The sequence below is a fragment of the Corythoichthys intestinalis genome, chromosome 7 (assembly GCF_030265065.1).
Source record: "Corythoichthys intestinalis isolate RoL2023-P3 chromosome 7, ASM3026506v1, whole genome shotgun sequence".
NCBI lineage: Eukaryota > Metazoa > Chordata > Actinopteri > Syngnathiformes > Syngnathidae > Corythoichthys > Corythoichthys intestinalis.
The window spans coordinates 12,783,353-12,797,988 of NC_080401.1; the positions used below are offsets into that span (position 1 = coordinate 12,783,353).

General features: G+C 38.9%; 1 protein-coding gene across 12 annotated transcripts in view; it reads right to left on the bottom strand.

The window, feature by feature from the left end:
- lrrc7 (leucine rich repeat containing 7) overlaps positions 1–14,636 on the bottom strand; it is a 215,818-nt gene that overhangs the window by 56,474 nt on the left and 144,708 nt on the right. For 9 of the 12 annotated variants that reach the window (XM_057841526.1, XM_057841525.1, XM_057841522.1 and 6 more), the window contains 6 exons: positions 9,754–9,810; positions 7,484–7,547; positions 6,749–6,823; positions 5,706–5,850; positions 3,342–3,414; positions 3,151–3,168 (listed from right to left, as the gene is read on the bottom strand). In XM_057841526.1, the coding sequence (XP_057697509.1) occupies positions 3,151–3,168; positions 3,342–3,414; positions 5,706–5,850; positions 6,749–6,823; positions 7,484–7,547; positions 9,754–9,810 (432 nt within the window). The remainder of the gene's footprint in view (positions 1–3,150; positions 3,169–3,341; positions 3,415–5,705; positions 5,851–6,748; positions 6,824–7,483; positions 7,548–9,753; positions 9,811–14,636) is intronic. The other 3 variants (XM_057841524.1, XM_057841523.1, XM_057841533.1) reach the window with 1 other exon arrangement.

Consider the following 14,636-nt stretch of genomic DNA (forward strand, 5'->3'; position numbering starts at 1 on the left):
ACAGTGGGGCAAATGAGTATTAAGTCAACCACTAATTGTGCAAGTTCTCCCACTTGAAAATATTAAAGAGGCCTGTAATTGTCAAAATAGTTAAACCTCAAACATGAGAGACAGAATGTGGAAAAAAAAAACAGAAAATCACATTGTTTGATTTTTAAATAATTTATTTGAAAATCATGGTGGAAAATAAGTATTTGGTCAATACCAAAAGTTCATCTCAATACCTTGTTGTGTACCCTTTGTTGGCAATTACGGAGGCCAAACGTTTTCTGTAACTCTTCACAAGCTTTTCACACACTGTTGTTGGTATTTTGGCCCATTCCTCCATGCAGATCTCCTCTAGAGCAGTGATGTTTTGGGGCCGTCGTTGGGCAACTTTCAACTGCCTCCGCAGATTTTCTATGGGGTTGAGACCTGGAGACTGGCTAGGCCACTCCAGGACCTTCAAATGCTTCTTACAAAGCCACTCCTTTGTTGCCCTGGCTGTGTGTTTGGGATCAATGACATGCTGAAAGACCCAGCCACGTCTCATCTTCAATGCCCTTGCTGATGGAAGGAGATTTTCACTCAAAATCTCTCGATACATGACCCCATTCATTCTTTCCTTTACACAGATCAGTCGTCCTGCTCCCTTTGCAGAAAAAGAGCCCCAAAGCATGATGTTTCCACCCCCATGCTTCACAGTGGGTATGGTGCAATTCAGTATTCTTTTTCCTCCAAACAAGAGAACCTGTGTTTCTACCAAAAGTTCTATTTTGCTTTCATCTGACCATAACACATTCTCCCAGTCCTCTTCTGGATCATCCAAATGCTCTCTAGCGAACCGCAGACAGGCCTGGACATGTACTTTCTTCATCAGGGGGACACGTCTGGCAGTGCAGGATTTGAGTCCCTGGCGGTGCATTGTGTTACTAATAGTAGCCTTTGTTACTTTGGTCCCAGCTCTCTGTAGGTCATTCACTAGGTCCCCCCGTGTGGTTCTGGGATTTTTGCTCTCCATTCTTGTTATCATTTTGACACCGCGGGGTGAAGATGGAGTTGAAAGTCCGTGTTGCCCAACGACAGCCCCAAAAAAATCACTGCTCTAGAGGAGATCTGCATGAAGGAATGGGCCAAAATACCAGCAACAGTGTGTAAAAAGCTTGTGAAGAGTTACAGATAACGTTTGGCCTCCGTTATTGCCAACAAAGGGTACATAACAGAGTTTTGAGATGAACTTTTGGTATAGACTAAATACTTATTTTCCACCTTGATTTGCAAATAAATTCTTTAAAAATCAAACAATGTGATTTTCTGGGGTTTTTCCACATTATGTCTCTCATGGTTGAGGTTTACACATGTTTACAATTACAGGCCTCTCTAATATTTTCAAGTGGGAGAACTTGCACAATTAGTGGTTGACTAAATTCTTATTTGCCCCACTGTATCTATTTTTTTGCGTGCAGACTGCCTTTGTCCATTGAGCCCGTTCAAGTATCAAGCATGCGCACTAATTTGCAGTCCGAGATGCGCTGAGGAAACTGACCCGCATGCACAGGAGCATTAAAACAAATGACCATACATGTTGGCTCAACGTCATTCAATGGTGATCATAATTTGATTTCCAAAAAGAGGACACAAATAACAGACATGTATATATATATATACATATACACAGTGGGGACAACAAGTATTTGATACACTGCCAATGGGTTTTCCCATTGGCAGTGTATCAAATACTTGTTCTCCCCACTGTATATATATAAATAATCCCATTTAGTCTTATATTTAAAGTTTAGATGGATCGATAGCATGCATGCACTGTCAGTGCATTAAACACACACTTACGTACTGTTTGCCCCGACTCTCGGCCGTGTAAGCAATCTTGAAATATTGCTCAAATGTAGCAGAGAGAAAACTGAGCATTCTCAGGCTCATTTTATTTTTTATGTCTGTTGTCAAGCCCGACCCATCCCCAAAAGCCGTGTTCAAGGCAAGCTAGGCACTAACGCACAGCTGCACTGCTACAGTAGCGCTCTGTCTCTCTCGCTCTTTGATGACGCAATTGCTGCATGAATTCAGATTCGGAAGACTTGACAGTTCAGACCGCTGCGACATTCTGGAAATATGTGGCCCAGATCGGATTTAAACCACATACAAAAGTGACTTGGATCGGATTTGAAATGGTCCACTACTATGGGACCTGTCCCATTCAGACCATGAAATTAATGCCTCAGTCAAGTCGGAAAAACACGAAAAAATCAGATTTGTGCATTAAGACCTGCGATATAAACCTGGCCTTATAGACTGAAAAATATGGTATTTTGAAAGTACAGGAAAGAAACAGATTTCCTCATGTTTCATGAACCGTTTTGCAGGATGAAAAATGTCATATCTGTTAAAGGTCAAATTAAGACATACAGTATGATAATAATAACTAGAAGGAGGAATATATTGTAGGTATTTATGGTATCATCAGAGGGAAAATAATGGTCTACAGTCTACACGTCGACTTACTGAAGTTATCTCAGGGACTCGTTCAGAAAGATATATTGTTTTCAGAACATTCAGATACAAAGCACTTTGAAAAGGGAAACATGAAAATGTTAAAATAATAATAATGATAATCCGTCATAGTTTATATCTGTCACATTGTGACTGTGTAAATCATTACATTACAATGAAAATGTATTTAGCTGTGAGAGTGGAACAATATCAGTGCCACAATAAACCTATCTATCCTGTCTTGTCCGTCTACAAGGGAATCAATTGTGTTGTGTTCTAATACATCACATGCAAAGAATCCTTTTAATTTAAAATGTCTTCACATTAATCCCCATAATGACAACCTAAAGTAATTTCACTTCTGTAATTGAATATGTGCTGTGATGGATTAGTATGAATTTCTCTTAACATATTACAGAAATGATTTTTGTATGCAATCTTTGGATTGGCTTCAGGTCATGTTCATTTGGAGTCTGTGTGGCGTTTAAAACAAATTTAAGGTTGAATAAAGAAATCATAAGGAAACAAAGGTGCACTAAAACCAAATCAAAGTTTGGTAGTGATTTTAATTTTTCTCACACTGTGTTTGTATCCGTGAGACTGAACAACTCTATTGTTTCTGAACGCAACCCTGGAGCGACAAACTAATGTGCTAAAGTTACTCACCCTTGCTTGGGCTTCACACTTACGCCACGGCGACGCAGCAAGCAACACACAGAATCCCCCCAAATTATCAGCCAGCAAAATGACACAGAGTAGTAAACAAGGAAAGCACAGAACCGTCCAGAAATGAACACCTACTGATAAACTCGTAATAGTTGGCCTTTATGACTTGCATGCTCGTCGAGATTTCTTACCTCCCAATGGTTCCTGGCAGTGAGGTCAGCTGGTTGTCATCAACTTTAAGTGTTGTCAGCTTCTTTAACATTCCTGTCAGAAATATAAATGTATTTTTACATGCTCAGATCCCAACTTTTTGAAAAGATACTTCTTTTTGGGCTTTTTGTTGTTTTTTTAACGCTAAAACTTCAGTACACGGAGGCCTGCGCTCTGCGAGTGCTTATGTTTTACACAGTGGCGGATGAAGTACTCACTTTTTTACTTAAGTAAAAAATTACTTTAAAAAAGTACAAGAGTTTTAGAAATAAAGTACTCACGTAAAAGTACAAGAGTATTTGCTTTAAAATTTACTTTACAAGTAAAATGTAAAAGTATTTTCTCCCCATGCAAGAATGTGATGTTTGTTTGTTTTTTTTTATATTTTAAATATAAAAATATTTAAAACTGTACAGAATGGAAAAGACAAGTGATAAAATTGACTGTAAACAGAACCTCAAAAACTTCAAAATTTATCTTAATGGCAGATTGCAAGCAACTGTCAAGTGCATACCGCTACCTACTGTACAAGAGTGTGCAGCACCCATCTGAAGGCACGCTGCTCGTTGTTGGTTTTTATTGGTCAATATCTTGTTCACCTGCCTAATCTTGCTTGTACTCATGTTGCTGCTTCTAGTGCTAATTACGTTATACAGTGTATCACAAAAGTGAGTACACCCCTCGCGTTTCTGTAGATATTTAAGTATATCTTTTCATGGGACAACACTAACAAAATGACACTTTGACACAATGAAAAGTAGTCTGTGTGCAGCTTATACGTATAATAGAGTTTTAATTTATTTTCCCCTCAAAATATAGCCATTAATATCTAAACCCCTGGCAACAAAAGTGAGTACACCCCATAGACACTACGTACATCCCTAAATGTCCAAATTGAGCTCTGCTTGTCATTTTCCCTCCAAAATGTCATTTGACTCGTTACAGTTACGTTACGTCGTCTTGTAAGGGGTGTGCTCACTTTTGTTGCAAGGGGTTTTGATATTAATGGCTATATTTTGAGTTATTTTGAGGGGAATCTAAATCAACTTTATCATATAAGCTGCACACAGACTACTTTTCATTGTGTCAAGGTATCATTTTGTCAGTGTTGTCCCATGAAAAGATATACTTAAAGATTTGCAGAAATGCGAGGGGTGTACTCACTTTTGTGATACACTGTAACACCCAGTGAACTTGTTTGGCTGTGTGTGTGCGTATGTAGTACACAATAACTGCTGTAAAATGTACCACTTCATATTTGTACTCAAGTAAAGTACAGAAACACAAAAATGTACTTAAGTACAAAGAATGTAATTAATTACAGTTGCAAATTACTTCTCCCAAAAAGTAATTGCGTTAGTAACCCAGTTACCCTAGCTGTAAGAGTAATTAATTACTTGGCAAAGTAACTGGTGAGAATTTTCATGTTTTTTTTTTTTCTCACAAAAAACAACAACAAAAAAACAGGTGACACAATGTGAAGTTTAAAGGTTTTTTGGGGGACAATTGGCCCAATTCTTTACCCTAAATTTACCTAGACACAGGGGTATTGCGAATATTGTTGGATATAGTTGTTGCGATAACTAGATAGTAACCTTTGCTATGTGTGGAAGTCATTTAATGTTGTGAATCAACCGTTAAAGTTGTTAAAATTGATCTCGTTATTGCATTAGTTCCCTTCTGTCTACTTTTGACATGTGTACGTTTTAAACTATTTCATCATTTAAAGATAGATTTAAGTCAAGATTTTGCCGATTTAGGAGCATTTCAGATAAAAAGTTACTGAGGTATGCTAGGAAGGTTCCCTACAACCTAGCCTTCCTGAGAGGTCTACTGCTTTAAGATGGCGGCTGTTTACTAACGCTAACACTAACTTGTTATACATGTTGCTAATGCAGCCGTGTCTGTCATTTGCATCTAGTTCTGTATATATGTGATATCTACCGAAGCATCATGTGGGCGTAGTTTATAAGCTATCGGCTACAGTCAGGTATTATTGGAGCCACCTAGCATAGTAGCATCGCGTTTGCAACGGTGTCACCCTCCCTTGCCTCCTCCCCACTCCTGCTCTGCTCTCTCGTCTCCGTGAGTCCGTCTTTCTAAGACTTTTCTTGCGTCAGTAAAAACATAGTAACGCACGCCGTTCCCGCCTCAGTAACGGTAACGGCTTTGCCAAGATGAGAAAAGTAATTATTTAGATTACTCACTACTGAAGAAAATAACGCCGTTAGTAACGCCGTTAATTTCTAACGCCGTTATTAACAACACTGGTGAGGAAGTACTTTTACTTTCCACCACTGGTTTTACACTATGATAAAATTATGTGCCTGTATCCGAGGACTTACCTATAGAGTCAGGGAGGTGCTGAAGCATGTTGGAGGAAAGCAAAAGATCCTCTAAGGCCTCACAACCTGAAATATCTGTGTCCAAATTCTCGATTCGATTCTTAGCTAAGTCTAAGTAGCGCAGCTGGCGAAGTTTTCCTAGTGACTGCAGAGTCAGAGAGATAAGGAGAGCAAATCATAAACCACATTGATAAATTGATCAAAGAACATGGGCCCTATTTTCGCAGACGGCACACGTCAATTGTGTTTGAAGCCTATTGATGCCCACACTGTGCATGCTTTGGGATTTGGTAAGCCGATTTGTGTCGATAGAGGCGTACCGGCGCAGCGAAGGTGGTTCCTTGAGGACGTGGCCGGTGCATGTGAAAAATTTGTGGATGAAAAGCACAATTTTACTACGCACCTGGGGAAGGGGTCTAAATTCTAAGATTAGGCTGCTGATCCTGCACACTAGTGCATGAGACACAGAGAGTCAGATACGCTCAGCTGTCATGTAAGGGTAACATTAACGTGTTTCATTTAAAAATACGTAAACAGCGTGCATTGATTGATGCCTGTGAATCATTGCGAAAATCACTTCCATTCATACATAATAGTTATTATTGTCTTTATTATATTTTTCTTTCAGTATTTCTTGCCATACTTGGACGTGGGTGAGAGGAGAGAAATCTGGTTTCTAAGTACTCATTTCACTGCTTAGATCGCTCTCTGCCCAAATTCTTGTGATCTGCCAAGTAGGTCTGATGTACTTAGTCATGAGTCAATCTTTCCACTGAGCAAACCAGTTTCTCCTCTCATCAGGTTGAGAAGGCACTGTGCCAACAAATGCGCCACCCTTATAGAAAATGAAATTAAGCCTAGTGATTGGGTGCAGATGAGTCGTCAGTGTTCATTTTCATATCTAGTAACTCTTGTCCTATTCAAAATAGCAGGCTTACGCCTGTCCGCGAATTGGTTTAAATCTGGTATACGACGCCTGCTGCACGCCTCGAGTTTAGACACCGTACGAAAGTAGGGCCCCATATTGTACTTTGTGTCCATACCCCAGGTATGGACTGTAGTGAGTTGTTATCCATCCACAGCTCCTTTAGGTTGTGGATCTGCTCCAACACCTCCGGCTAATATGCAAAGAGACCACACATATCAACAAAATCCTGTATAAATGCCCAAAACATTTAGGATCAAAAACTCCCAGAGACAATTTTCAATATTGCAGCAATGTACTGTACAATAACTGAACACTGCCATTCATACAGTACAAGAACATTATCATAATAATCAGTTTTAAATTACGCTATCATAAAGAAGAAAATTCAAATAACATTTGGCATGCTAGAGCGAAATTGGCTATCATAAAGAGAGTTGTGGCTGTGGAGTGTGGTGAGCATAAATTAATGGGTGAGACACTTGGCGGGATGCAAACCATGCGGTGAACTTCCTGTTTGACCCAGATGTCACATTCTGTCAGCTTCTATATAGTCTTCTTTCCCTCAGTCCTCTCATGGCACTGTTTCCCATTTCATGGTCCAACCAAACCCATGCCTCACAGTTTAATGGGTCTACGGAAGATTCATCATATGCTGCAATGGCTTTTGAAATGTGAACGTCTAAGGACGCTGCCCCTGAAATTGAACTTGCTAACTGTGTGTGTAATTCTCTTTTCTGTCCCATCTATGTTTTACAATACAGAAAATTCAACAGGCCAAAGAGAATCACTTCTTAGACGTTCATATTTTATACTAAGAAAACACACTAAATATAATAGCAAACATTCTCACCACTTCAGAGAATTCATTGCTACCCAGATCCAACCTCTCCAACTGTGTCAGTCGATGAATAGACCTGCAATGAATGAATGCAGACACCTATTATCACAGGGAAGCTTGGGTCTTTGAGCGGAAGTAAATTTCTTGTTCACAGTGGTTACCTGCAAGCATTGTCCCTATATATAAATATAGTGTGCCAGAAGTTAATATTTACATTTTGGAATATTGGGGGTTTCATTTTGAATTTGAATTTTATCTACATTTTACTCGAGATGATAAATTACCGTAACAGTATTTTTGGGAGAGGTTTTAATGAAATACAGCGTTATGAAAAAGTATCGGAAACTTTTGGAATTTCTCACATTTCTGCATAAAATCACCATCAAATGTGATCTGATCTTTGTCAAAATAACTCTGCTTTAACTAAAACCACCAAATCATTTATAGGTTTTCATATTTTAACGACGATAGTATGCAAACAATGAAAAAGGGGGGAAAATAAGTCAGTGAACCATCACATTTAATATTCTGTGCCCCCCCTCCTCCCCGCCTTTGGCAGCAATAACTTCAACCAAACGTTTCCTGTAGCTGTAGATCAGTCTGGCACATCGATCAGGACTAATCTTGACCCATTCTTCTCCACAAAACTACTGTAGTTCAGTCAGATTCCTGGGATGTCTGGCATGAATCGCTGTCTTTAGGTCATGCCACAGCATCTCAATGGGGTTCAAGTCTGGACTTTGACTTGGCCACTCCAGAACGTGTATTTTGTCCTTCTGAAACCATTCTGAAGTTGATTTACTTCTGTCTTTGAATCATTGTCTGGTTGCAGCATCCATCCTCTTTTTAGCTTCAACTGTCCAACAGATGGCCTCAGGTTTTCCTGAAAAACATCCTGATAAACTTTTGAATTCATTCTTCCATTAATGATTGCAAGTTGTCCAGGCCCTGAGGTAGCAAAACAGCCTCAAATCATGATGCTCCCTCTATCATGCTGCACGGTAGGGATGAGGTGTTGATGTTGGTGAGCTGTTCCATTTCTCCTCCACACATGACCTTGCATATTCCTCCCAAACAAATCAACTTTGGTTTCATCAGTCCACAAAATATTTTGCCAAAACTTCTATGTAGTGTCCAAGTGCCTTTTTGTGAACATTAAACGAGCAACAAAGTTTTTTTATACAGCAGTGACTACCTCTGTGGAGTCCTCCCATGAACACCATTCTTAGCCATAGTTTTACATATAGTTGATGTGTGCACAGAGATATTGGACTGTGGCAGTGATTTCTGTAAGTCTTTAGCAGACACTCTAGGGTTCTTTTTCTTACCTCTCTGAGTATTTTGCGCTGAACTCTTGGCATCTTCATTGGCGGACGGCCACTCCTTGGGAGAGAAGCAACAGTGCCAAACTCTCTCCATTTGTAGACAACTTCTCTGACTGTCGATTGATGAATATCCTGACTTTTAGAGATGGTTTTGTATCTTTTCCCAGCTTTATAAAAATCAATAATCCTTGATCGCAGGTCTTCAGACAGCTCTTTTGACCGAGCCATGATGCACATCAGATAATGCTTCTCATCAAGACAATCCTTACCAGGTGTGTGTTTTATAGTGGGTAGGGTAGCTTTAAACCTCCCATCAGTGATTGGGCACACACCTGACTTAAATTGTTTATTATAAATTGGTTTCAATAGCTCTTTAAGTTTCCTTAGGCAGAGGGTTCACTTACTTACCCCTTCTGTCATTGTTTGCATGCTATCCCCTTTAAAATATGAAAACCTATAAAGGTTTGCATGGTTTTAGTGAAAGCAGACAGTTTTTACGTCTGTGTGATTTTGACAAAGATGAGATCACATTTGATGATGATTTTATGCAGAAATGTGAGAAATTCCAAAAGGTTCAGATACTTTTTCATACCACTGTAAGTAAAGAAATGTGGCTGTCTGTGAATTCAATTATCTTTTGATTTTGAACAAAGCCACTCGTAATTAGAAAAAAATAATACATTTTTGGACAAATGGAAAATAGATCACAGCACACAAATGTGTAACGTTACGTCACCCTTGTTAAGATAACTGCACTAGAGAACTGGACACACACAGTACATACAGGAATTTAAAACCCAGTGTAGGTAAAGAGTTGTATGGTACTCAGTTCTGTAGTCACTAAAATTCAGTCCAAAACATTTGTCTTCAAGTGAATTTTCCTGAATGTCAAAGTCTCCATGTCTTTCTATGTGGTTTTACTGTGTCATAGTAATTGAGACAAAAATTGAGTCTTACTTTGGCATTGTTTTCAAGTGGTTCTCTCTCAGCTCCAGGATCCGAAGTTTGGAGAGTCTACCAAAAATAAAAAGATTTGTTTGCTCTAGTCATAATGATGATACTGCATACATACAGTATTAATTACATTTTATCCAGCTAAAGATTATAAAGCTCGCTTATAAAATAAAAGTAATTGAAACACCATTCTAAAATTATAGACATGGGAAATTAAAAATGCCACTGAGCATTTTCCTATGTATTCATCCATTTCTACCTGTTCTGGGTCACAGCTCATACTAGAATTAATCAGAAAGCACGTGAAAAATACAATATAGGCAAACAACTATTCACATGCATACAGTATACAGAATTTACAAATTCAGACTATCCAGTTTACATTAAAGGTTCCATATTCGTGAGCAGTGCAGTTTCACTGGACCAAATAACAAAAGAGCCGATCTTGATTTTCATGTCAGTGCAAACCTTCCTTCACCTGTTAGGGAATTTGATAGACCACATGAGCAAGCCTATCGGTGTAGTCAAAATGTATCCTCAAAGACATGAACGTCACTCTGAACTTACTCCTCTTAAGTTTAGGCTGTTTGACTGCTGGTGTAAAACCATTTTGGTGGATCTGATAGAGGCGTTGGCAGACAGATGTGCGAACTCCGCATACATGTGCTGCATTTCACACATAAATACAGTGTGAACTGCATGCACTGACTCTAAATCATTCCTAAGACATTTGCTGTGATTAAGGGTTGTGTAAATAAATGTGACTTGACTTGTAGAAATCAATCAATATGAAAGATTTTTTGTTATCATCTCTATTGTACGTTTTAAGTCATTCAAAAAGCTAGCAGATCTGCGGTGGGGATGAGTTTACACACTGAAACGGAATGGAAGGCAGTCTCCGAAAACCTACTCCTTAGCCAACCTCACATGCTTCATGCATAGTTTATAACAGAGGTCACGGAACCGCGGACCTCGGTCCGGTTCCGGACCCCCAAGCCGTCTGGACCGGATCTCAAGCTGTCAGGACTAATACACGTTGCAACAACAGAAATCATTTTTTTCTGTGGGTATGCAGAGCGGAGGTGGGGAAAAAACAAAAACCTTAGCGGTGGCGCGTGTGAGCCAGCCAAAGGGAGTGAAGCATTTGAAAGTTGTTTTTAGAACATCATGGCTCACACTCGCTTTCCAGACTCGTGGAATGACAGCCAAAAACTGAGCCGAATGAAGTTGGAGAAAGAGGCAAAAAGGTACGGCAAATGGCGTGCTCAAAACTACGCAAGATTGATGCAGAAAACAGTGTGTTTAAGGAGGAGTAGACCAACACATTTTTCTTCATTTTACCTGGCGGCAGCACAAGACCGCTATGTCTCATCTGTTCAGAGACGGTGTTCTGCCAAAATCTTCTACATCGGCGAAACATTAGTTGAATTTGACACCCAAAGTACTACCGTGCGAGTTAAACTTGTTTTGTTTGGATGCATACAGGCAGAACGTACTAAAAATGCCTTACGAAAATACTTAAATGCAGTTATACCAAATAAGGACGGTTTAAATACGCTATGTGACTTATGTGGTCAACTGCTTCAAAGCTAACACAAAAAACCACAATGGTTAAAAGTATGAGAGGGTAATACATGCAAAAAGTATTTTTCAGGCAATGAAAAGGTTCTAAAAAACTAAATAAAAACAAAAATAGTGAGTACTCGCCGCTTCTAACCGATGTGCGCATGCGTGTGGATGCTTGCGCTAGCGCGCTGAGCGTTGTGTAGACGTTTTGCAGCGTAGTAAGGAATGGCCGAACTACGGAAGCGCTTGTAAAAAGCAGCCATTTGAAAAGGCACTATGAAACGAAGCACGCAGCTTTTTCGGAGTTTCCCTATGAACTCTGCCATCTGTTCTCAAAAAATAGCAGAATTAAGGGCTCAATATGATCGCTTTATTATTTATTACTAACTAATTATTATTAAATATTATTTATTACTTACTATAAATGTATTTTGTATATTTTATTTACATTTTTGAATGTTGTAATTATCAGCATGGCCACGTAAAGACACGTTTGTATTTTTGGGAAAAAAAGAAGCATTAAAAATATTTCCGGACCCGAGATTGTTGTAATTTTTTTAATTTCGGACCCAGTGGATTTTTAATTCATGACCTCTGGTTTATAACTTTGTGTGCTTTGACCTTTGGACTCAAGCAAAACTGTTTTTCTGCCACCATATCAAGACTTGCAATGCACCAATGGCCACACTTACACACGCCACATGTTAATTCCTCTTTGGCTACAAATGGATTGACAGATGACCGCACCAATGGGAAAAGGCCATCTTTCATATGCATCTCCCTGCACGTGTTCACCTATCAACACCCAGTCTAGCACGCCTCATGAAGAGGCGCAAAAATGCACAAATTCAGACAGAGTAGGGTTGTGACAATATATTGATATGGTGATATATCAAAATGTTTGGTGTCCAAATAGATTATCCATAGGTTCCCGCCAAGAATCAATACATTATTTTCAACAGTTGTCACTGTTTTATAAAGGAACCAACAGGTTTCTAGCGAAATTTTCCACAACAGAAGTATCTATGTAAGAAAGCCACTCATTTGTTTGCAAGAATGATGCAATAATATAGTGTGGCTGTATTGATGTATTTATAGAAATGTTGCTCTGAAATATTCTTATAGTGTTGGCAATTGATCTCTTAGCCAAACGCCACTCGTTCGTTTAGCTCTAACCACAATCTGACTCCTAGAACACTACTGTAACTTCTATAATCCAAAGAAAAGTTAGAAAAAATATTATCTTCCTTTAGTTGGGACATTAATACTTTATGACAGATTGTCTACTTAGAAGTACCTTGTTTGTCTCTTCAATAGTTGTATTGGAGAATATAATAGATTGATTTATTGATTGTTGTATTGCCTAATCCTGAGATTTTCATTGCATAGCCCCAGACATACTTCAGATTATAAATACTTCCCTCCAAACAGGAGAGTTTCCTCAGACTTTAAAAACTGCAGTAATAAAACCTCTCCTAAAAAAAAACTAATCTGGATGCCTCAACCATTAGTAATTACAGGCCAATGTCAAATCTGACATTCCTGGGGAAAATTATCGAAAGGGTTGTGTTTGAACAGATCCAGACTTTTATGATGCAAAACAATCTTTTTAACTAATTTCAGTCTGGATTCCGGCCACAACACAGCACCGAGACCGTACTTATCAAAGTCCTAAATGATATTCGTCGGAATACCGATGCAGGCAAATCATCTGTTCTGCTACTATTGGATCTCAGCGCCGCATTTGACACGGTTGATCACAACATACTACTCAGCAGATTGGAACAGTGGGTAGGGCTTAGTGACACTATTCTTCAGTGGTTCACATCCTATTTACATGATAGGGATTTCTTTGTGTCGATCGGAAACTATCAGTCAGAACGAACCAAATTCACGTGTGGAGTCCCTCAAGGGTCAATTCTTGGACCACTCTTATTTAACATCTATATGCTTCCGTTAGCTCAGATAATGAAACAGTATGACATCTCATATCACGCCTATGCAGATGACACACAACTGTACATTTCTGTGTCCCCACATGATTATAGTCCCTTAGTCTCCCTGAGCAAATGCATTCATCAAATCAATGAATGGATGTGCCAGAATTTTCTCCAGTTAAATGTGGAGAAGACAGAGGTGATCATTTTTGGCCAAAAAAGGAAAGGTCAAAGATAAGCGGCCAACTTAGCACAATGTCACTTACAGCTACAAATCAAGTCAGAAACCTTGGCGTAATTATTGACTCAGACCTAAAATTTGATAGCCATCTAAAGTCCGTCACTAAATCCGCTTATTACCACCTAAAAAATATAACCAGAATTAAGGGGCTTCTGACTCAACAAGTCATGGAAAAACTTATGCAAGCATTCATTTTTAGCAGATTGGACTACTGCAACGGTATATTTACAGGTCTTGATAAAAAATCAGTCAGGAAGCTGCAGCTAGTACAGAATGCTGCAGCCAGAGTCCTCACAAATACAAGGAAGCTGGACCACATTACAACGGTTTTGAAATCGCTACACTGGCTTCCAGTGAGTCAAAGGATAGACTATAAAATACTACTGCTCGTCTACAAAACACTTAATGGCCTTGGACCAAAATACATGCTTGACTTGTTAGATTCCTATGAGACATCTAGACCCCTAAGGTCGTCTGGAACCGGTCTTCTCCATGTTCCAAGAACAAGAACCAAGCAGGGTGAGGCAGCATTTAGTTATTATGCTCCTCACCTCTGGAACAAGTTACCCGAACGTCTGAAGTATGCTCAAAATGTTAGCTCCTTTAAATCAGGGCTAAAAACGCTTTTGTTTAGCACTGCATATCCATAACTGTCTATATAATTCAATCTATCTGCTTTCTATTCCTCTTGTGCTTATCTCCATTGCTGATTTCAATTATTATTATTAGCAGTAGTTTTTGTTTTATTTTTATTTATTTATTTTTATTCTGTGATTAAATGTGATCTTTTGTCTTAGTTTTTACGTTGTGTTGATTTAAGTGTGATTTTTATGGTCTTCATGTGATGTAAAGCACTTTGAATTGCCTTGTGTTGAATTGTGCTATATAAATAAATTTGCCTTGCCTTGCCTTGCCTGAGATAACCCTTGACGGGAGCCTTGTATCGCAAATCATATCATAACGTGAGGGATCCAGAAGTTTCCACGCTACTGCAGAAAAAATGTCTTAGCTAAGAACTAGGGCTGTCAAACGATTAAAATTTTTAATCGAGGTAATTACAGCTTAAAAATTAATTAATCGTAATTAATCGCAATTCAAACCATCTATAAAATATGCCATATTTTTCCGTATATTATTGTTGA